This window comes from Asparagus officinalis, chromosome 5, assembly GCF_001876935.1.
Source record: "Asparagus officinalis chromosome 5, Aspof.V1, whole genome shotgun sequence".
NCBI classification, from domain to species: domain Eukaryota; kingdom Viridiplantae; phylum Streptophyta; class Magnoliopsida; order Asparagales; family Asparagaceae; genus Asparagus; species Asparagus officinalis.
Genome location: NC_033798.1, coordinates 105969436 through 105995156, shown reverse-complemented (window position 1 = coordinate 105995156; position 25721 = coordinate 105969436). Strand labels below are relative to the sequence as shown.

Here is a 25721-nt window from a genome sequence, read left to right as displayed (position 1 = left end):
CGGGTTTTCTACGCTCACCCGAATAACATTTACACCTCACAATGTCGATTTTCAACGCTCACCGATCAACGTTCACAAACACTCACAATGTCGGTTTTTAACGTTCACCGATCGACGTCTACACTCCACACCTCACAATAACAATAAATGATTTGTTCTCTAATACAAGGCGAGAACTCAATTAAAGCTCACACTTAATTATTACAACTCTCACCAACCCAAATATACTATATATGAAAATACAATAAGCTCAAGTAGGTGTGTGTAAACAATGAGTGAAATCAAATCAAATCAAACTAAACTCAAATATAAATACTAGCTTAATAGAATGATAATCAAACAATACAAAATGTAAAGTTAGATAGAGTTTAGAAAACTTCTCCAATAAATGACAAGAGTGAGAGGGAGAGATGGATTGAAGCTCAAATATCAATGAATTGATCTCCACTTCCTCTTGTGCAATTCTTCACAAACCAAACTCTTAAACAAACTTAAAACAAACTTAAACCCTTGTTAAACTCTTGTTTAAAAAACTTTCTTAGGTTATCATGAAAGATGAGATCAATGGAGTATTTATACCCACTCAAAACTTTAGCAAAAACCCAATCAAAATGACCAAAAAGCCCAAGAGAAAACAGCTCAGAATTTAGCCGTTGGAACCCAACGGTCAGATCGACGGTCGATCGCGAGCAACAAAAAGGCAAAACTGAGCTCTGGAAAACAGACGGTCGACCGTGACGGTCGACCGTCACGGCCGACCGTGAGCCAAAAAAGATCATACTGGGTCTTTGGACTTAAGGGCGGTCGACCGTGGCGGTCGATCGTGGCGGTCGACCGCAAACTGATACATGAATTTTCAGGTTTGAAAACTGTTTTTCTAATTTTAAAACCTTGTTTAAAAATATCAAACAAATTCAGAAAAATATAAAACTTTAGGAAATGATTGTAGACATGATAATAAACATGCTACAAAAACTGGTTTTCAAAAAGAACCTCCCAAATGTAAAATATTATTATTTTGTAAAATAGTCCAAAACATAAAAATGTAAACACATGAGTTTTGACATTTTAGCTTAGCCATATTTTGAAACATTACAAAATAATTTTATAGACTTGAAGAAAGATGTAAACTATTGTTATGAAGTTTATAAATAATGAATATAGTATTTTATCAAAATACATATATAATGCACTAAAACATGATTTCATTGAACTAAATAAAATTGATATTGATGAAATCATATATATGCATGTAAGTATGAAATAAAAATATGTTTTCTAATTATATTCAATTATTTCATATTAAAAATTAAAAACTATCAAACAAAAACATATATGTATATATATAATTATATATATACATAACCAAAACGTGTATGTGTGTATATGATTGAGCTTAAAGTACTAACACACATAATATAAACCTAAAACTAAATTTACCCAAGCTTGTGATCTTCAACGAAGCTCCATCTTGATACACTTGCGGATGAAGCTTGAACTTGAATCTTTAACTTTGAATTACATTGCTTCAACCACTATATTCGCCAACCTCTATTTGATATGATCGTTATGACGCAATCCATCCAACCTCTAACAGATTTGATTGTTAATGCGCAATTCCATCCATCCTCCAGCATATTGTTTGTCTACAATGAATACAAAACACAAACGCTAGACAAACAATATTAGATGTAAATTGTTTGTTAAATCATCATCAAAACAAGAAGGCCAACACCCTCCTCATCCTAAATTCAAATCTTTGATTTTTTTATTACTTTCTAGATCTTTCCCCTCCTTCCACGTTATTATTATTATTATAGACTTTTCCTCTTTCTCTCCTCCTTTATTTGGGATTCAGATTGCAATTTGTTGAAGATGATGAAGAAATGGAGCAGGGTTTTGATGATGGATTCAGAGGAAGCGAGGGCTCGGTTCAAGCATCAGACCCTTTTGCATGATTATGATGAATTGTTCATGGTAATAAAAAAATCTTTCCTTTTTTCTTCAGATCTACTCTTTTTCTTTTAAAAATCTATTTATGTACATATGATCCGTTGTTATAGGGTTAGGAATTTATTTGTTTGATGGGTTATCTTTGTTTCTTGATTTAGAGATCTGGGGTTTGTTGTTATGTACAATTTTGACTTCTCCATGGTAGGCATCAATTTGGGTAGTCTCCTTCGGTTCTAAAATTAAAAGATCTTTTCAACTTTTATAGCGGTGTTCTTATATGTGTGCTTTGCATTTATCCTTCGTGATGCGTGTCTGAGTTGATTCTTTTTAGGTTTAATTCTTTTTGATCTTTTCTTAATATTTTTGGGTCAATTTTTTCCCGTTGTTGTACTAAGTATATCTATTTTTTAACATATGAACAAAAGTGCTTTGCTTTTATATTCTTACTGTGCAGGAAACTAAAGCAAAGAAGAGGAAGTTGCAGAAAACAATTGCAAAGAGACTCAAGTTAACGTTTGAAGCCAAGTACTAACATAGATAAAAACAATTTTAGAGTTGTGGATTTTGAATATTTTGCAGTTTAGAGAAGGAAGAGGCAGATTATATCCTGCAGCTTGATATTCTAGAAAAATAAAAGGAATAACTAGAAGGTAATTCAACACAAAATTATTGTTTTTATTTTAAATTTATCTATGTTTTTCCCCGTCCATGCAAATAGTGATCTTTTTGCTGGTCTAACCGACCTCTTTTATCTTAAAAAGTGTTCAACTTTCCTGTATTATAATTAATCCCTATCCCTATCCATTAGAGATTCTATCATCAGCAGTTAGAACAATAATGTAACTCCCCTTGCCCATTTTAATTAAAGCTTACTTTATCTATCAATAAAATCTGCAAAGGTTCGATCGAAAAGAGTATTGCAGGTTCGTTTCACTTTGTTTTTTAATCACTTTTACTATTTTGTTTATACTGTACCGATAATGCCAAAAACCTTTTCTTACTAAAATTTTTACGAATCTCTAATTGTTACACATTTGCCAATACTATTCGAGTTTGTGAATGTCCAGTTGGAAAGAGTACTACAAGTTTGTTTTCATCTTTCTGGTAGTTTTATCTTCTTTAATTGTGTGATTTTAGTGGATTTTTCAAATTAATTAAGTCTTTAACTAAGGCTAATGCAATTGGATTATTAATTTAATTCAACTTTAGAAGCTTGTAGGTAAATTGGCTCTATTAATTTTTTTAATTACCAAAGGTTAACCTATATTTAAAGGTAGTGTTGCTTGTAGGTAAATTGGCTCTATTAATTTTTTTAATTACCAAAGGTTAACCTATATTTAAAGGTAGTGTTGCAGTCTTGGTATATATAACCATTATTTGCATTCTTATGTTTCATAGCATTTACAATCAGCCATGATTAATGTGAACGATTCAAAAAGGTTTCACATCTAAATTGACCAACCTTTTAAGAATTTTGTTCTCTATAGGTTAATTACAAAATATGCTTAGAAACGAACATTTTATATTACCTTTGAATTGATTGTAACATAAGTAAGCAATTCATATCAATATTAGCCTTAAAAAAGGGAAATCATTTTCATATTCTCAAAAGAGATTTTTCCCTTAAGATGTGCAATAATTCTCCGGTGTGCAATTATTTAATTATGTTGTAGGTCGCATAATTTGATTCTAAGCTTGGCGCTTTGCTAAGAACTCTCCATGGATTCAATACAAGAAAATAAGTTTCCTTTCCATTTTTTGGTGATTTTATGTTGTTTGGGAATTTTTTATCGAAATGTGCTTATTTTTAAAAAAAATTAGTACATGGAGTCCTTTTGTTCAAAGCATGTAGAAGTTCTTAAGAGTGTGTAGGCTGAGATAACATTTAAGATGACTGTAGAGGTTGTTGAGAGAGGATTGTTTCTATAACATGGAGAGTGAAGTAATTTAATTTATTCCTAGAAAAGGGTATGTTGTTTCATCCATTAGTTGTAAGTTTGTGTTATATTTTTTCTGTATAAATATCTTTTCTTTCTCATTTGAAGTTAAATCCCTAGAAATTATTTAGTTTTTTGTATTTATTTTAAAGTTAATCTGAACTTGGATACCACAGTTATTTTTACACAATCAAAGTTAAATTTTTGAGAACTTTGGGATCTTTTTGGGCAAAAAGTAAGTTTGGTGTATTAAGGTTCAATTGGTATAAACTTTGTGATATTAAAGTGAAATAACTCTTTGTTTTATTTTAGTTCCTTCTATCAAGGCTTGAGAACAGTAATTATATCCTATTAGATTATTTTTAATGATATTAATGCTCTTTTTCTTGCAAGCAAATTAACTATTTTTGTCGATACTTTAAAAAATCATATTTTAAGTTATTTTATGAGGCGGAGGTATGTGCCGTTGGTTTTGGTTATTTGTTTATTTAATTATGAGGTACTTTTTTTTAGATTCAGAGTTATTTGTTTATTTTATTATGTTATGAGGTACATTTTTATAGACAAGTTCACTTTTTCTTTGTCATTTTATGAGGTACACTTTTTAGTTATTTGTTTATTTAATTATGAATATCAATAAATGATGATTTGAGTTTGTGTTTTTATTATTGTTTGCAAGATAAAGATTCGAAGTTTTGAACGTTGTTGTTGGCTTGAACGCTTTGATGTACAAGACTTAAATCTGCTGGGTGAAGAAATGCAAAGATGTACATTAAATGTTTGTAAAATTAAATTGCTGAAATATGACAATAAATGCAAGCTAACATGTTGCTTTTGGCTAAAATTTGACATAGTTGATGCACTCTAATTTGACATAGCTGATGCTAATTTGACAGATTTAAGTTCTTCCATGAAAATAGCTCATCCCATCTTAGGTTGTCATTTTTTTCTACTGCTGTTTTGGAATGTTATGGTTTTTTCTACAGATTGGTAGATTGCTCACTCTTTCATTAACAAAAGGAAAAAATGAATACAAAAGGCAAAGATAGAATTAAATATTTTTCTGCCTATACAAGTGTATTATTCTTTTCTTTCTATATAATTATATTTTTCTGTTTCAGATCTATTTGTTTCTTTGTTTATCTTTACTATTGGTAAGTGATGAACTCAATATAATCTTATGAGAATGTATTTTTCTTATATTATGTTTTGTTATTTTCTCCAATGGCAATGCATTTTACTTCAATATTTTTGTTCTTTCTTATGTTTATATAGAGTATGTGAAAGTTGTATTTTATTTAACTAATTGAGTACTTCGTTTATATAGAGTATGTGAAAGTTGTATTTTATTTAACTAATTGAGTACTTCTTATGTCGTATTCTTATGGTTTGATGATGTTCTTAAATTGCTAATTGAGTACTTCTTATGTCGTATTCTTATGGTTTGATGATGTTCTTAAATTGCAATCATATACAATTATCTTACACTGACTCTATTTGATTTAGGTATTACATTGTTTCTTATTTTCGTCAGGTGGATGTCATACACCCCTTATATGATAGGTATTATATTTTCTTTGTTTTTTTGACATTTTACTTTTATTTTACCAATTTCTTTGGAAAGTTATCAATGGTTTAAATATTGATATGACTCGCACAAAATGTTCAAATATTATTTTCCCATGTTTACATTTTTCCAAACCTTTCCTTTTTTAATTTTTTTTAAGTTTACCCATTTTTGGTAATTTTTTGACATTTTAGTTTAATTTTAAATTTTTTCTACCTTATAAATAATAAAATAACTCCCCCCCATATTTCTGAATACTGTTTTTACACATTTATATTTTTCAAACTATATATGATCTTAAACTGATTCAAGTTTTCCAAACTTTCTAATCTTCTAAACTATATATGCAATTTAGGTTGTATTATTTATGACTACTTATATATTATTACTGTTTTATTTTGCATTCTTTTGCTATATTAATTTTTGTATATTAAACAAATCCGTGCATCGCACGGGCCTGAAACTAGTTCTAATCAATCAATTTCAAGTAATCCATTAAATTGAACATGTCAACCGAGAGTTTAGTTTGGACGAGTTAGAACCATAAGGGCCTATTTGGCAACTCATTAAAAATGGGTCCAGTTCAAACTTGACCCAGTTTTAATCTATTTTGTGTTAGTAAAATCCGGGCCAAATGTGGCCTCGCCTTTTCTAGTTCATCCTTAGCCCTCAAAACCAGGCCAGAGTTGAACCACTCCCTACCCTAGATCGACTCTAGCCTTGTTGAGAATAATACAAGTTTGGCCTTGTTCTAGTCGTGTTGCTAAACAAAGCTAGTGTTTTTTGCAACACCATGTTGTTCTAACTCTTGGTATTTGAATGCTCTTGAATTTAAGTGGTGTGCATAGCACACTCGTTTCTTCCCCTTTTTTTAAGCAATAACCTTTCAGCGTTGCAACAACATTAAACCAAACAAAATATTTAGATTTTTTATGTTAGCTATAACAACATGGATTCCAGTTACATCAAACCAAACACATGTATATATACCGACAATCAAGTTTGATTTTGATTCCATATGACTGAAAAAGTCTAACTATTTTCAATCTATCAGTTTCAAACAATCCATTAAACTTGAAAAATGTCAACCTTTTACAGTACGTTTAGCCAAATGGCGTTTGTGAAAACTGACTCCTTTTGGGTAACCTTAAAATAGTTTGTCCATACGTTTGGTTCAATAGTGGGCAAGAATAGGATTATGAATCCCATATTTTTATGGATTCCTAGCTAATCCATAGAAAATTTTAAGACAATTTTATGTTGTCATGGAATCCTTTTTTTTTTATGTTTGTTTCATAACATGAAAAAAATAGAATCCAACTTTATAGAAACCCTCCAATTCCTATTATTTAGTTTGGTTTGGAATGAGAATAGGATTTTGTCTCATAATAATATAGGGTTTGTGAAGAAACAGAATCCGGAAAACAAAGAGAGAGAGAGAGAGAGAATAGTACAAACGCGTCAGCTTTCTGTCCCAAATCCGTCCAAATCATTAGGATTTGAATTTCTATAAAATCAGCATACTTTTTCAATTTTATAGATTCTGAAATCTATAAATTTTTGGGGAACCAAACTCAAGAATAGGATTCATAAAGAATTATTTATTTATAATTTTGTCATTGTCAGACCCAAATCATATTACTTTTCTATAAAAATGCTGAAACAAACAGCCCTTAGAGTAGTCTACTAAGTTGTCTTTGGCCATGTCCATACGTAACCTTAAAATAGTTTACCTTGTTAATAATTTCTTTTGTGGCTATGTCTTAATTTGGATTAAAGCATGTCCTTTTGGGTGCTCGAAAGGAACTCCCTCCGCTATGCTATTTCAAACGAGAAAAGAAGATAAAGGAAAAGAACTCATAGATGTTAAAGTATCAAATCAACATATTCAATATTCAACATAAATCGAAAATAATAAGTAATAATTTTCTAAAATTTTCAGATGGGAAAATAACCATGTGAGATGGGTGAAGAAAATGGCCAAAGGGGGAAAAAGCGGATAACCTTTCTACATGGAGCGGATTAATTAGTCTATTTTAGATGGATGGAGAAATAATTCCCTTATATTGATAAATAGAGAATAGTTACTCAAAGAAAATATTATCAATTAATTTAAGTTTACTCCAAGATTAACCAATTCAGCCTTTCTCAACCCTTCAGCCTTGCCAAATGCTAATTTTTTTCTACGAGCGACTCTCCATGAAAAATATATAGAAAGAAAGTAGAAACACTACACGTATCTCTCAACATGAATTAAATTTGATGGTTGCATTGATATGACATTCTAGTACACATATACAACACTCTGATTATGGCATTAACTTTGAAGTTTTTTGTGCCAATATGCATCATATCGATACTATATACTGATTGTAGTGATTAAGAATTCGTCACAGAGGCACATATCATAATCTCTTTTATCCTACATGGCTTTCTACTGTATCCAAGGGACAAGTAAGTAATTCTTAAAATTCTTCTAAAACTATGGTATGCCAAATGGATCCGACACAAATCTTCCCAATCTAAAATTAAGAAAAATTTTCCAATTGAGGAAACTATATAAACCAAAAAGCTAGGTACGGATTCGGATAAAGAAGGCTTGAGACCCGCCCACCCCGGATCCGACCTGCTTAAAGCGTGCTTGCCATTCCCATCCTCTCTTCTTCTCTCTTTCCATCGAGCAAACACCAAAGAGTGACAGCACTCGCCGGTACGTTAAAACCATCGATCACCGGTTTCTCCTTTTTCTTCTTTCCTGATGAATTTCATTTAATTTTATCTCATGAATTTCTTCAGCTCCTTCCTCTGTTTAAGATCTGTGATTGTTTGCCTTAACAGTCATTGTTTAATTTGATTGATTTTCTTCGATGTCAAGGTAATTATTTTTGTTTCCTTGTTGCGTAAAATGCAAGATCCCGAATTTTATTTGAATTTTTGTTTTGTTATCTTAACTTTCAGTTGCTTGTGGAGAGAGTATTGTTATTTTGAAAAGAAGAAGAAAGAAAAATCTTAAAAGCCAAGATCCCTTTTTGTAATGAGATGAAGACGAGAATTTGAGGGATATTTTGATGATTTATGATTTCAGACCCACGGCTGTTATAGATCCAAAAGAAGCAAGTTCTATAGCGCATATTTTACATCAAAGAATTTTGAAAGCTATATTTTTTGAGTATTTGCTTGCGAAGACGATCCTAAACCCTAAATCATGTCAGAAAATAGAAGCGTTGCCTATATATAATTCATGGTTTAATTTTACGAAAGATTGAGTACCTCTAGTGTTGGATTGCATAAAGAGGGACCTTAACAATGTTTATTTATGTCCGAATAGAGTCATGCATGATACATCTGTAGCAATATCTTATAGGATCATTATTTTTGTTACTTATATTTGATTTGACGATAGATGTCTGAAAACGGACAAAAATTACCCTTGTTGTGCATGAAGAGTTGTTCTTTTGTACCTAATGCATTAGTTAGCCGAAGCTTGGACTACCTATGCTTTTCATTTGGGTCAGATTAGTCATGTCAGTTGATACTATACATTTGAGGTTTTTCTGTAACAGTACAATAATTACATCTTACACGTGTGATGTTTTTCTTTTACACGTGAATTAAGGAAAAATATTTGAATTCAGTCTCATATCACTGATCTATCTTTTCATACCTCTGAGTTTTGTTCTCACATATTTTATTTTCAAGTTATGTGTTGTATGTTATCTAGCATGAATACTTCCACAATAAACCACATACATTAAACATCACACTTTTGGATACTCCAAGACCAACTGTCTTCCGGCTTTTCTAATGTATTCTCAGTTCTATAACACAATTTTTATTTGAGGACACTTGTGAGCCACTTTATTTTACAGATATACTATGTTTTCAAACACTTCTTATTTACTTTACATATTTGAAATACTTATTAACTTCCATTTATATATAAAAAATTATACTTCAAATGAAATATAAAAGGTGAGAATTTAGATCACATGCTTTCTCAATGTTGAAGAGAGAAAGCCTATTCCCTTCTGCAAGGTTTGTGAGAAATGTATTAAAATTTAAAACATATGTAATCATTGTATGTTACTAAACTTATGACATCGCTAGAAATATGTGTCTGAACCTTCTGAATAATTGTCATGTCATGTGTTTTCACCTTCAATCCTATTTTTAAAGCATTGTGATTGATGCCATGTCATTTTATGTGCCCATATCTACACTTCTCAGTTTGTGTGGTTCTCTAGACCCAAAGTTTTGAGTCTTTCATTATGAATATGGGGCTTGCACCTACAGCCACTTCATGTCGATTCCTATATTTTTTTTGTTAATTGACATTATTGAGCTATTGTAACTGACTAACTACTGTAGTGCTGTTAGTTTGGAATTTTGGAATGTTGGAACCAATTTTACATTTTGGAGTGTGCATGCAAGAGGTGGCTATTGGTCTATGATCTTTTTCAAGTAATAATTAATAAAGAACCATGTCTACCTTATACATAGATGTACTTTAAGGAAAATTAGATGAGACTAGGAAGATACGTGGCAGTGGATGGAGAAAGGAGAATTATGCTTTTTATAGTTATTAAATACCATCAATTAGAATCATAATCTTCAGTTAGAACTCACAAAATTGGCAATGAGAGTCCATCAGTGGAAAATATGTTGGGAGGGAGAGAATTAATTTCCGAGACGTGTGCATGGTTCTCGAATACCATCATCATTACCTCTAGAAATTTAGTTGTTTGATATTGTATCTGGCTGTGGTCGTGGGAGACAGGCAGATGATATTAACAGGTGTTTTGAAAGACTGTGGCTAACTACCATCAAAACTAAGGTAATAATTTACATTTGAAAACAAATATATTACTGTAAGGTTCTATGACATAGAATTAGATTTCTAAGAGGGGCATGTATGCATGTACTTACACGCTTCTTTTTTTTGACTTTGTATAGTTTCAAACAATGATAGGATTCTCTGTAAGCGGTTGCAGAAAATGCAACTTGATTAAGTATTGCATTTTTTTAATCCTGTTGGTGATTAGCTATAGAAAGTTCATGGCAGGATCAGATCTTTGATGTTGTTGGTAAACTGTAATAGAATGTCTATAACATACTTGTGGAGAGGATTTGCTACTGGACTAACCATGTATATAGGTGATGAAAGTGGTCATGTGTTTGTAAGTATGAACATGTGTTTTGGGATTTGCATATAAAGAAGTTTATGATGTCAAATAGTTGGCAAACTCAATCAGTGAGGAGGGAGGTCAGTCAAAAAGGCTTGGAACTAGGTTATGCTGGCAATTTTCATGTTACAAAATATGGCAACTTAATATCTTTTTGTCAGTATTTGATGGAGGGTTGATGAAAAAGATTGCTACTCATGTGGACTCTGGCCGGGTTTGCTTCCAGAGGAAAAGAGAGCAATTATTTGCAAGACTTTCAGATGGTAGGAGATATGTCCTTCCTAGCTCAGAATTACATTATGTCTGATGAAATTGAAGCCGGTTTTCTGTTTTCGTTTGTCTTTATGAGTAATGAATTATTTGTTATCTATTTGAGGATTAGATTTTATGGTGTATCTGGTTTGACTAGGATGTCGTTGTGTGGGTATAATGTGAAAAAGGTGGTCAGTTTGAATGATAGTTACATTTGAACAATTTTATGATGGAAAAACAGTTTTTGGCTGGATGCATACTTCATCTGAGAAGATTGAGCCTAGGTATATGCGACAAGAAAGAGAGAGAGAGAGGGGGGGGGGAGGACACAGTGATGGTTGCATTGTATTTGTTGGGTAGTCAGCATCGCATGAGACGGAGCATACACCCTGATAAGGAGGATACTGGAGAGAATGAAAATTGAGGGAAACCTGTCTGAACTGTAATAGTACCTTGAGTTACTGCAGATTGGAAATAGAATCTCCTTAATGATGATCTATTAACAATGTCCCAGGTTAAGGATGTATTGTAAAACGATGATGTGTAAGTTTCAAATTGGATTGTGAAGAAATGGTAAGGATCAAAATTGATCAAAAGCAAGGTATCATTTGGACAATAGACATCTTGGTAACATAGGTATCATAAGGAAGAAACTGATGTTTAACAAATTACAAAAGGGATGCAGATAAAGGGAATACCCGTAGGAAATTGAGTGCGGGTAAACCTTTCTTAATAATCATTTAATAAATAATGGGATCAATATAGCTAACTTTGTCGACAAGTCCATCTTTGCGTTATATAATTTGACCTTCAAAACGTACATGGATGTCGCACCTTTTCCTTTTCATCTTTTAACTTTTGTAAGCAGCAGCTTCCTCGTGTTTAGGGTCTGCACAGAGGTTTCACCAATATTTGCTATGTGCTGAACTCTAGTGGTCACCAAGGATTATGAATGAAACAGTTATTTCTGTATGAGTGCAGCTCAATCTACGCGGCCATTTATGAGTTATAAAGTGCCAGACACTTTCTTAACACTTTTGCTGTGTCATTTTCTCTAGATTGATGTGTCATATCATGTTGCATTCATGTTCTCATTCCAAGTTGATGTTCCTTAAGTTACTGATGTTTGAAAATTGTAGTTAATGTTTGTTCAGATGACCTTATCTCTGCAAGATCGATCTGGCAAGTTGATATATCAAAATATTTGAATCGGCACTACTTCATTTGCTTCTACTTGCTTTGTTCTTGAGTATGAGAGAGAAATGTGTAACTTGACATTACTTGATTTCGTTAGAATGGATAATGCTCTGATATGATTGAGCAACAAAGGCAGTAAGCAGCGGACAGAAATATGTGACTAGATGTTAATCGATTTGTTTAGAATGCATTTATATCTTAAAAAAGGGTATTGATGTTGGGCTTGCTTCTTTTGGTTGGTTTTCTTCTTCTTACAGTTGCAACTAGATTGATCAAATTGCTCATCCATTAAAAGTAGACCTGACTTACATTATCGACCACATTTATTAAAACTAGACCTGACTTTCTGCAAATTGCCCGGGACAGGCGTTCGTATTAGACAGGAAACATTGTATACCCAACTAAAAAGGAAACACAAGCATGGACGTAACTTCTCCTCATTTAAGCACCTGCCCAAAAAGTTACCTTTCTTTTTTCACTAAACACTGATTACTCTATGCAGGATTTGGAAATCTTCAGAACATCCATTGAGAACCATGGTTCTCGATTCTTTATCATCACCTCATAGGAGAAGCCCACCATCCTTTTCATTCTCAGTCAAGAAACCAACCTCAGGTCAGCGAGAATGGGGATCCTGTTCAGCTCTCTTTGAGCGCCACCGGTTTCTTCTAACAATGTTGATCCTACTAGTGGTTCTATGCACAGTTTATCTCTACTTTGCTGTTACGCTTGGAGGCAGAGAACAATGTTCAGGATTGTCAGGAGCTGAGAAAGAACTTTGTAAGGCTGAGCTTTCTGCACTACACAAGGGGAAACTGAGACTATTTTGACCCCAAAAGTTGCTTAAAGCATTGGATGGTTCAGTTGTAACTCATTATGATGATATTGTTTGATTTCTTGAACCATTTTGGGTGTGTACATGTGAAATTCAAATTGGCTGAACTTTTGTTATCAGAATTGAAACTATTTTTGGCTTGAGATGTGATATTCTTATTTTATTTCTATATTTTATTTATTTATTTATTTTAAGCGTGGTGGGAGCAGATGAATAAACTTTATGTCATGGCAAGCGTGTGCACGACTTCGGTCTATACTCATATTATAATAGGTTAGAAGCCAAACAAAAAGTTTACGAGCTGCTATACATACAATCCTGCATATTTACAAGGGTGCTTTATATAATCTGAAAATGGCAAAGATTAATGACAAAAAATTTGGGACATCGAGCAGAAGGACAAATTACACGTTGCAGTTAATATAGAATATCATAATTTTTATAAACAGGGAAGTTTGATTTTGAGATTAAGTTGGGAAGCATCCTTGCTGAATGAACCTAGAGGAAAATTTTTAAATTTCCATGGATAAGTAACATTACGCAATGTTCCTAGGGTAAATTTTAAATGTCTACATAAATTTCACCTGATGTCTCCAAATTCATCAAATTCTTCCATATACATGTCACAGAAGAAATACAATAATTTACAACGCTTATACAACAATAAACGCCATAAACTATGTACTTCGCTACCCAGGATTTATATAGCCTTTCTGAAGTTGCGAGCCAAGCTCAATCAAGAGTCCTCAGGTAACGCAGATGCAGTATCACCGAAGTAGGCAGTAATTCCTTTCGTCCTAGTTTTTACTTGATTCTCTTCCATCTGGAGTTCAACAAATGTTAGAGGTCATTATTCTCTGGTTCTGTTAGAAAAATGTGAAATGGCACAAATAAAATAAATAGAGATAGATGGCATGAATGAAAAGTATTGTTAAACCACTGGATTTAGTTTTAGGGCATGAGTGATTCTAGAAAAGAACACAACAAGATAGGGATGATAAAAAGTGTCTGCCTACACTGCTGACAGTGTGAACAATTTAACGCCATATTTAATGCTTTTGAAACAAGTCCATAATAGTTCCAGAACAAAACGTTAGGTAACGAAAATGATTGTGAACTACATTGTCAACTGACAAATGATCATAGATCAAGCAACAGCACAAGGTGTCTTACTTTTTATAATATGCCATGCCATGCCATATTTTTTTTCTCAGGCTCCTCCAGTGATCAATTTTGATAAGTATTTCTATAATCTTTTTCATCCCAGTTAAATTACTTAATACTTGTAGTCAGCGATAATGATGATGACCTACAGATGTTCATATAATATAATTCAATGAAATTTGATAATTTGCATCGGTGCTAATTCCCCGGTAATGTTAATTTGTGAAGGGGGAAAAAACAAAGCATGAGTTATTTGCTAATTGCGTCCATGCTAATTGACGCGTAATATGCAAGACAAAATCAAAATATGTAGGGCATGTGTGATAAATAGCGATAAGATTACTAAATAGGGTTAATAAAAGAAAACCCCCAAAAACTTTGGGGAGTTGCAATAAACTCCCACCAATAAGATTACTAAATAGGGTTAATAAAAGAAAAACCCCAAAAATTTGGGGAGTTGCAAAAAACTCCCACTAACTTTTTTTATTGCACTAAAGCCCCATGAACTTTTGGGGAGTTGCACATAACCCCCATGAACTTTTTTATTTCACTAAATTTCACATGAAAGTTTCTCATTTAACCTCCAAATTAGCACCATCAGTTCTAACATTTGATGTGACAATCATGTGCCAAAAAAAATTAAAATTAATTCCTTAGTCCAAAAGAAATATCTTTTTTCCTTATAATAGAATAGTATTTTTTTGCAACTAAGAAGAAAATTTTCATCTTTTTTTCGTCGTGTGCTTACCAGTGACACTTTAGAGTTAGATGGTGCTAATTTGGGGATTAAAGAAATTTTTGTATGAAATTTAGTGAAATAAAATATTTCATGGGGTTATGTGCAACTCCCCAAAAGTTCATAGGGCTTAGTGCAATAAAAAAAGTTGATGGGTGTATATTGCAACTCCCTAGAAGTTCATGGGGGTTTTCTATAATTAACCGTACTAAATATTTATACTAAACAGTAGTGAGTATATTACAAATGAAACATCAGATAACAACTCAATTGAATTTGCTAGTTGCATCAACATTAGCTCACCCATATGTATTAATAAGACCAAAACCAAAATGTGCGTAATTAGCTAATTGGATACATGTTACTCCACGTGTTACTTTGACCACACCAGTATGTGTGTTGCATTCACTCTAGTTTATCATATTGTACTCTCCCACCATAATTAAAATCTTTGGCATCTGTACCAGACACAGAAAGAACGCAATGATAAATCCAAAAATAAATTTATCCACAATAAGACATACCTTTAGATTCAGGGGCGGTGAAGACAACCAAGAAAGCTCTTCCACCTCGTTTAGGTCCATATTACGCGGCAGGAACATGATAATGTTAGGCGTTATAGACTGAGCAGCTTGAAAAATTGAATATCTGCATATAAAATGGTTTTACTTCTTTGTAATAATCTATAAGAAACTTCTCAGATTAATTAGGGAATTAATTAAATAAATTTAATGAACAAGTCATCATTTCAGTGTACTAAAAAACGAGATATTTTGTCTGATTGTAAGTACCATACTTGTTACTGGTTAAGAAATTTGAACAGTAGCTTCTATAGCAGAATCTGAAATATGAATAGTGATTATCCAGACACTATATAATCATAAGCATGTTGAATAAATAAAAACAACTCTACGGCATATGCAATAGTTCTTGTATGTGTGGTAACTATTAATTCTCATATATGATGCAATGACCTGCTAAAACAAATGTATAAATTATAATTGCTTATGATAGCATGTGTTCAACATAAACATGTGATATGACACAAATTTCAAGAAGTCATGAGGAAATTGATCTATGTGAGTTCGTGTTCCACATGTGGTTCATGAACCATACTGAACATGAATTCACCAAGTTTGAGTTGGTTGCAGTGTTTGTATTGTATGTGAGGTTCGTGACGCGTGTGAAATTGGAATCAAGTTGGACACCACATTTGTGTGGTCCATGATGTATGTGAATTTTTGATTTGTAACTAGATGCAAATTTCTAGTGTATATGAGGTCCAAGATGTATGTGAATTAGCCAAGTTCGAGTAAGACGGTTCGTGATAGATGCAGATTTCCCGACTTTGACTTCAACAGAAGTTCTCGTTCAAGATAAATGTTGAGTTGAGATGAATGAGAATTTGTGTCACACAATAAGTACGTGATGAATGTGTGCCCAAGTTCTATATGATTCTGTGAACAGGGATTATCCATACACAATGATACCAAGTTTCATACGAACGAAAGTTTAGAAATTGGTTTTATCATATTGATTTTCAAGGCTTGGAGATTTGAACCGAACCATCTGGTGTAATAGTGTATGAAGTATGAACTGTTGATGGACTAAAGTTCTTCATTGGACATGAATTTGTTGAATCAGTGTGATATAGAAGTTGAGACGCACATGAGCTCGAGATGGACGTGAGTTCATAGCAAAGCAGAATAGAAGCTTAAAAGTTATTGTGATCCATATATTTGGAGTTTTGACTTATTTTAATTTAGCATATATTATGGTCGGTGAGTTCCAAAGTTGAATTTAGCTTAAGGGCATTCAGGTTTATAGCATTTGAAATTGTTTTTTTTTAATGTTTAAGGACATAATGCTCAGGTCCGTACAATTTGAAATTGATTCTAGTTTAAGGAGATTGTATCCCTGGCATTTGAATTTGATTTTTGAAATTAATTTTTGATCTCTATTGAAGTACAAAAGTGATTCAGACATATGTGCTTATGATAATTAACTAAGTCATTCAGCATCATACTTGAGACTAGGAAGATGCTCAATGGTGAAGGTTCATTTTGGTATAGATATACAAGAATAAAGAGTATACGAAATTGTCCAAACAATCACAGGATCAAACATACAAGAGAAAGTCAACTGGAAGTTGTATATGTCTGATTGATGGAGCAATAGAAAGATAATGTAAGAGATCTACACATGATTAAATTGATTTAGAAAAATTAAGGAGGTAGTATGGTGGATTCTGGGGGAAAACAAGTATTTAGAATGTATATTGATGTGATCAATATACATGTCTAATAGAATAATTATAATTTATGTTTTGGGAAGTAAATGAGTGGAACATTAAGGTTTTATCGCATAAGAATTGTTGTCATACTGCGAGCGAGACATCCCTCCAAAACTGAATTGAGTTTAGAATGAATGGATCATACTGCTGGAGCCAGGCTTCAGCTTTATAAAAATAAAATTTCATGTTGCTTATATAGGAAACAATATCGTGAGAATGGATAACTATGAAAACAGACAGAAGGAATGACAAAACTAGAATCTAACATGAAACTTGATGTTTGCAACTGGTATCAATCACTACTATCAATATGAGCAAGATATAGTTTTTCAAGAAGACATCAATATCACAAAGCAATAAGCATACCCATGTTTTGGTTTGAGCATGTCAAGAGTGAAGTTCAGAACTTTGCTATATGATGGACCTCCCCATGGTGGTGCAAGAAAGGCTATATCACCCTATAGAGCATGAAATTTTTTTAGCACAAATAATAATAATAATAATAATATATGGTTCTTTTGTCAGGCGCCTTAGCACTTGCCTAGCTCACATTCTTCTCTATGTTGATATAATCATTTATATTTCATTTTTAACTTTTAGAGCACTTGCCTATCCTAGTAATATACCTATATACCGATCTATATAACAAAAATAAATCCTTCATCCCAAAATCTTTGTGGTCTATTACTACTTATTATGTACTAAGTAGCTGTATTGCATTACTTTAAAAAAACATTGAAAATAAATGTGACCCAACTGCAAATAAACAATAAAAAAAGTAAATAAAAAATAACTACTTACCTTCAGCCGTGGTGCTAGCTGGAAAAAATCCCCAATTACAAAATCAATATAATCCTCCACTCCATAAATATTGGCATTATTAACCGCAAGCTCCACTCTTTTAGCATCAATTTCAATCGCAATCACATGACATCTACTAAAAAAATAGAAAAAATTTTGACCTTATTCCTCAACTTGTAATTGGGGAAACAAACAGAGGGATGTGGTGCGATACCTCGAGGCGAACTGTATGGCGTTGCCTCCGACGCCGGAGAAGCAGTCGATGACGAGGGAGTTATCGGCGGCAAGGGACGCGTGGCGTGCTGCGATTGGCTCTGGGGTGACGGAGAACCAGCCCTCTTCGTCCAATTGGACGCCGGCGTCGTACTTGGAGAAGAGAGTGTGGCGCTGGAGATAGTATTTGGCGATGCGAGGGCTGACGATGGCAGGACTGGTTAGGGTTTTTCTAGGTTTTTGGGGTTTCGAGCGCTTTTTCCTTCTGCGTTTCATTTCAAGCCTTGAGAGGGGGAAGAGAGAGTGTTATAAATTGTATGGCCTGTTTGATGGAGGGTAGAGAGGGGCGAGGGAAGGGAAATTTTATTTTAATCTGGTTTGGGCGTTTCATATTGGAGGGTAAAAGAGAGGAATAGAAAGAAAATTTGACCCAAATTCTTACATTCGGAATGAGAATTTTTCCCCTTCCTTCCCCTTCTTTCCCTTCCCTAAGTAAACTCCCAAACACACCAGTAATGTATAATGACTTATTGACGTGGCTATGATAATGTAAGGCTACCTAGCAATCAAATACTTCGCTTCACATCTTTATGCTAAAGTACATTACTCCTCTATACTCATACAGGAGGATTAAAGATTCACTATTCATACTACAGTGAATTATTGTAGTATAACTACTATAGTGATATCACTGTAGCACAAAAACAGATTGTTGTAGCATTTTAAAAAGTCTTGTAGCATTTACAAAAAAATAATGTATCATTTAAAAAAGAATTATTGTAACAAAAATAATAAAAAAGGGGACCATGGTTTAGTATTTCAGAAGAATGAGAAGATTGGGTAGGATTGTATTGGCTATGTAGATTCTGATTATGCGGAGGATCTTGACAAGCATCCGTCTACTTCAGGATATGTATTTACATTGGTAGGAGCACCGGTGTGTTGGAGATGTGCACTTCAGTCTACAGTGGCTCTTTATACTACGGAGGCAGAGTATATGACGGTGACTGAAGCTGTGAAGAAGGCTTTGCGGTTGCACGGATTGTTGGATAACTTGAGGATTGCACAATAGACCATTTGGGTGTATTGTGATAGTATGTCATCTATCTATTTGGCAAAGAACCAGGTTTATCATGCACGCACGAATCACATTAATGTCAAATTTCACTTTGTTCGAGATATCTTGGATGGTGGAGATGTCATATTAGAGAAGATCCACACAAAGGATAATCTTGTGTATATGTTAACCAAAATTGTCCCGGGTGTGAAGTTTGGTCGTTGTTTGGAGCTATTGAATATTCTTCGATGTTGAGGACCTTTGGAGGCCATTTGGGTGAACTATGTGAGGCTTGATTCCTTGGGCAAGAGGATATATAAGCAGTCATTTTTGATTCAGTCGGTTGGAGTAGTTGACATTGATGTGGGGAGATTGTTTGAGCTCTTGTTCGGGTTCCCGACTTGTTGTGTATTGAGTTCGTTGTCGTGGAGTTTACTCCGCTTCGTACTGGACTCAACAAGTAGGACATTTGTTTATCTTTTGGTGTCAGCTCAGTTTTGAGAAAACTTCACCGAGGTAAAAAAATATAGAAATGACGAAAACGATGAAGAAGAATAGGAAAAACGAAACAGGCAGACTTTTGGATGCAGTCCCGTCGACCGCGGGCTTAGGCCGGTCGACCGAAAACGTGCACACTACATGATGTTATTTTGGCTTTTTGTCCGGTCGACCGCGATGCTAGGTCGGTGACTGCGAACCCTGTTCGGTCGAGCGCTAGGCTAAGTTCGGTCAACCAAAACCCTATAATCGTTAAGCTGGGTTTTCAGCCTTCTGGTCGGTCGATCAGACTATATGTGCGGTCGACCGGATCGCGTTTTTGGGTCTGAATCCAGTTTCCTGATTGGTTTGGGTTTGTCGTTCATATAAATAGAAACATTGTTGTTTCTAGGGTTAATTGAAGGATGACTTTGAGCAGCTTTTTGAGAGAGATTTGTGCATCATTTGAGGGAGAATTTGTGAGAGATTTTGAGAGTTTTGTTTGAGGGTTTTTGGTGAGATTGTAAACCATATTTGTATTCTCTTTATCTCTAATAGTAAAAACTCCCTCCTCCTCGCCCTGTGGACGTAGGCAATTTGCCGAACCATCTAAAATTCGTTTGTCATGTTGTGGTTTGTGTTTGTTCGTTTGGTTGTGATCTATCTCGTTCTTGTTCGTGCTCTTTCGTGTGATTTTCGAGTTTCGCTGCGCACAACAACATCCTTGTATAGATGTAGATGCATCACACTTTGTCTTTTAAAAATAACGACACTATTCTAATAAACTTATAGTACCTGTTTTGCTAGCAAAAAAGAAAAGAGAAAAATAAATATAAGAACATTATTTTCAGACTAATTCTTGTTTTTCCATTATACTAGTATAGTGTACGTGCTTTGCATGAGAGCATAGCTTTTTTTTGTTTTACATTTTTCAAAACTTTTTTGTTGGTTGTAAAATAATAAAATGTTTTGTATAACAGTATAAAATTTGAACACTTATAATTTTGTTTAAATGAATAAATTGTACGATAAAACTATGTATAAAGAATTGTATGATTAATTATTATAGTTTAGATAATTTTTATAATTTATTCATAATTTATTAAAATAATTTTAATACAAATAATTTCTTCTCTTTTAAATATAATAATATTATACATATCATAATTATAATACTATTAGTAACTATAATTTAATTTCATAATTAGTTTATTACACTATTAGTAAATAATTTACTAAATTGTATAATTATTAAATGAGTGTAATTTATTAATTTAAAAAATACTATTAAAAACATTATACTATTAATACAATTACAATTACAATAAATACAAATTATTTTTCATACCACTATTATACTTTTAAAAGACTAATAAGATGAAAGGTAACGGGTAGTTCTCCATAGGAGATGAATCCCAGAAGCATAAGGCATAAGCCTAATGAATTTTTAGTAATTTTTATTTTTTTAGAATTCTAAATATTATGTGAAGATAAATTATGGATAAATTTTAAATTTTCTATTAAATAACATAATTAAATAATAAAATAACAGTGTGACCAAAGGTTTTGAAAAAGTGAGGAAATGCATTATTAATAAGATATTACATATAATTAGTGAATAATTAATTATAATTAATAACATGTTTGAGAATTATCAAACTTAAAAAGAACAAAAATAAAATTAAAAATTTTAACAAGGCAATCATCTTTTATATGTAGTATTGATAGACCTGTCCATCCGGACCGGCCCGACCAGAAAATTCGGGCCCGGGTTGGGCAAAACCGAAGCCCGGACCCGGGTACCCTGGGCCGAGTCCGGGCCGGGTTCCGGGCCGGCCCGGTTTATTTCATTTTTTAAAAAATTTTTTGATCAAATTTTTTAAATTTTATTTAAATTTTAAATTATAAAAAAGACAAAAAAAATTAATAAAAAATAATTTTATTAATCACTTAAAATGACATAAATTACAAATAAAAAATTATAAAAATAAATTCTTTATTAATAATTAATAAATTATTTATAAATTACAAGTATAAATTTATTTTGGAATTCATCGCATCACAATAGACAAGTACATCCCAACTAGATTTTTTTTAATTTCTTTTCTTTTTGATAAAAATTGCTAAAAATTAGTTTAATATTATTATATTTTATATAATTATGTATTAGTATATACTTACAAATTATTATGTAACTATATATTATATATACATACATTATATGTAAATATATTGTATATATTTATAAGTTATACCTTGAGAGAGAGAGAATCGCATAAGTAGCTGTTGCCCGTTGGGCCAATGGGAAAGAAGTAGCCGTTGTAATATACTATACTTATATATACTTATATACTAAGAGAGAGAGCCAATGGGAAAGAAGTAGCCGTTGTAATATACTATACTTATATATACTTATATACTAAGAGAGAGAGAGTACACACACACACATATTCTACATATATAAGAGAGAGTATACTTATATAAGAGGGAGTATACATATATAAGAGAGAGTATACTTATATATACATATATACTAAGAGAGAGAGTATATTAGTATATATATACACACACATATATTATACATATATAAGAGAGTGTATACTTATATAAGAGAGAGTATACATATATAAGAGGGAGTATATATACATATATACTAAGAGAGAGAGAGAGTATATACATACATACATACATACATTATACATATATAAGAGAGAGTATTCTTATATATACTTATATAAGAGAAAGTATACTCATATATACTTATACATATATATATATACTTATATAAGAGAGAGTATACTTATATATACTTATATACTAAGAGAGAGTATATATACACATGCATATGACATATTATACACATATAGAAATATATTATATATACATATATTATACATATATAAAAATATATTATATATACATATATTATACATATTATATATATATTTATATATACATATATTATACATATATAGTACATATAAAAAAATTAAAAAAATCCATTTTAGGCCGGGCCGGGCACCAAAGAGCCGGTCCGAGCCCAACCCGAAGCCCGAACTTGGCCCGGGTTTCCGGGCCGAGGCCGGGCTGGACCGGACCGGGCCTCGGCCCGGCCGGGCATAAAAATATATTATATATACATATATTATACATATTATATATATATTTATATATACATATATTATACATATATAGTACATATAAAAAAATTAAAAAAATCCATTTTAGGCCGGGCCGGGCACCAAAGAGCCGGTCCGAGCCCAACCCGAAGCCCGAACTTGGCCCGGGTTTCCGGGCCGAGGCCGGGCTGGACCGGACCGGGCCTCGGCCCGGCCGGGCCTAGATGTTAGCATATAAAGAGACTTTCACAATGATATTTCTGCCTTGTCACATTCTTGTCCGCCAGTCATAATTTTTCTTAAAAAACATATTAATTTTTAATATCTAGGCCCATCTATTAATATTGCCTAAATCGTCACCTTTTCTTCCGGATAAGGAAAAGTAATAAGATATTACCTATCGCTCAGTCCTTTTGTTATAAGCCACCGTGATAATAATTGTAACAATAATGTTTCAAGGTCATAATATAAATATTCACTTTTAAATACTGACCCATGTACATAAATACTTGTGACGTACAAAATATTACCCAACTTCTTGAGCTCCAAATTATCTGGTTACTCATTGGTTAAGTACAAATTAAGCCAATACCCCAACCCGCCCAAATGGCTTTATTAACCCATCCCATGGGTTGATCGTTTTCATAAGATCTCTTTTTATGTCATTTTCGTAACCTAAATTCATAATACCAGGTATTCATATTTGTGTCCCCTTATTAAAATCTTTGAATCTGAATTTGAATGATTTTTTCTTGAAAGTTCTTCTAATTCAACTTTGAAGATTTTCAAACATTTACCGATATCTTTTGAATGCTTCTAAAATAAAAAAAGTAGAACTTAAACCGATATTGAATCTATTTAATTGGGAAGATATTTTTATTTTTCTACATAATTTCATTTTAAATAGAACTAAACTTTAAAATAAAAAGTCATTTCCTTATTATAATGTGAAACTTTGCATTTTGAATATTTCTTTAACACCCAATTTGGTACTTTTTTGATCTTTCAACATTAGTATAGAACTTAAATCGATAGTAATTCTGATATAGCAGAAGCTTAATCAAAAGAAATAAATACTCGTTCTTGTACGAGCAGAACGACACAAAACCCTAGAAACTCCTAGGAATCAAAAACTTTTGAAATGATAATAACCAATCTAAAGAGTTCACAAATTCGTTTCCCTTATATAAGGTATAAAACAAAGCAAATATACTATAATACATTTCCTAAAGCAATTAGGCTTTCTAAAAATAAAAAAACTAAATTGGATCAAAACTCTTAAACGTGTAGTTTGAGCCTGAAGACAATTACCTATCACCCAAAATCTTGATTGGAACGGTTAAGTTGTTCAACTTGTAGAGCACTTTCCAAGCTTTCCAAAACATACCATAATAGCGATTATAAGGAGGGAATAAAAAATTATTGTCTATTGAAGTTGTACATCGAAATTTGGCAAAAAGTCATCCTCTTATATTGTCTATTGAAGTTGTACATCTGATTTCTCCTAAAAAGCATCAACAATTGCCTCCGCATCAAATTCGTCAACATTCACCCAAAGGTTAGGACTTGTAATCAAATTTCATACGGATAGATTATTGTTATAGTCTAGAAAATTAACAAGTTCTAATCTCCCTAGAGAAACATATATGTGTTTCATCCCTCGCCTAAATTACATGAATTGAGACTAAGACAACTCAAAATTACTCCCACGACCGACCCTATGGGCCGACAATTTGCGTAGCCCGGTCAAAAGACGGTACTTGTCAGGCACCCCACTCGGCTGATCCTATGGGCCGATAACTTGCGTAGCCGAGTCAAAAGGCGGTGCTACTCAGCCCCGGATCAAACAAATAGAGAAGCGGCAGTTACATCGAACCCCTCGCTAGTTGACTCCTCTCATATTAACTGCTCTGATAAAATCATCATTACTCTAGCCTACATAGTCTTTATGACTTATCAGATCTAGTCAGCTCCAAAGCACCTGCTGTCATTCCCTCATTAAATTACCAGATGACTCACTTTCTTCCATGGTCGACACTTGAAGGGTACCTGTCGACTCAACAGCCTATCTGGACTCGACCGAAGTTACCTTCATACCCCTCTGATCTGCTATAAAAGAGAGCTACACTACACGGGGTAACTATTTCTACGTTTTGGCAACTTAGAATAACTACTTACGCACTTTGTCCTTGATTTTCATCCTCAAGATCAAAATACTGACTTGATCGTCAGAGGAACAACCGTAGAACACAACCCCGCCCTCTCACGAGTTTTTCATATGCATGGAAGAACAACAGGCTCTAGAATCAGTCATCTGAAGAAGTTTGATGACCCTAAACACTCTCATGACTATAACATAGACCCTCTATTTGATAATTAACATCAATAATTATGAAAAAATAAATTTATAAGGTTACATTGCAAAACCTAAACAAATAGTTAGTAATTAATGACTCACAAATAGGGATGGAAGCGAACCAAATATTTAATAAACAATTCAGTTAATATTCGTCTAGATATTCGGTCATATTCGATCTGATAGTTCATTTAATACTTAATGAATATTTTTCAGTATTCGGCTTATAAACAAATAAAATTAAATGTATATTCGATTCGAGTGATTATTAACTATTCGATAACTTTTTATATGTTAATCCTATTAATTAAACTCGTTGCAAATATTACCCATCAAAAATTTTATTGCAACTTCTACCCCCGTATATAAACAGACATAGAGGGACCTAGGGTTTTCACCGTCACTTTCACTGAGTTTTCAACTTTCCGCCTCCAACCAAATATCTATTCTAGGGTTTCCTCCCTCCCCGCGACGACGCCCTTTCTCCTTCTCCGCGACGACTCTCTCTTCCCTCTCCGAGGACCTGCGCTCCTCTCTCTCCGACGCCCTCCTCACTCCCTGCCGACGCTGTCCTCCCTCGC

General features: G+C 33.0%; 2 protein-coding genes across 4 annotated transcripts; one reads left to right on the top strand and one right to left on the bottom strand.

The window, feature by feature from the left end:
• On the top strand, positions 8033-13091 carry LOC109840523. 2 transcript variants are annotated; one of them, XM_020409192.1, is made up of 2 exons: positions 8033-8167; positions 12592-13087. In XM_020409192.1, the coding sequence occupies exon 2, from the start codon at positions 12626-12628 to the stop codon at positions 12917-12919; it is 294 nt and encodes a 97-aa protein (XP_020264781.1). In that variant the 5' UTR covers positions 8033-8167; positions 12592-12625; the 3' UTR covers positions 12920-13087. The 2 variants fall into 2 exon arrangements, with proteins under 2 accessions (XP_020264781.1, XP_020264780.1); XM_020409191.1 differs by lacking the exon at positions 8033-8167 and adding an exon at positions 8184-8332 and having other exon boundaries at positions 12592-13091.
• Positions 13410-18462, bottom strand: LOC109840522 (trimethylguanosine synthase-like). 2 transcript variants are annotated; one of them, XM_020409189.1, is made up of 5 exons: positions 18133-18462; positions 17919-18054; positions 17484-17575; positions 15349-15472; positions 13410-13747 (listed from the first exon to the last, which is right to left on the bottom strand). In XM_020409189.1, exons 1-5 carry the CDS (start codon positions 18405-18407, stop codon positions 13661-13663), a joined length of 714 nt encoding a protein of 237 aa, XP_020264778.1. In that variant the 5' UTR covers positions 18408-18462; the 3' UTR covers positions 13410-13660. The 2 variants fall into 2 exon arrangements, with proteins under 2 accessions (XP_020264778.1, XP_020264779.1); XM_020409190.1 differs by having other exon boundaries at positions 17919-18051; positions 18133-18461.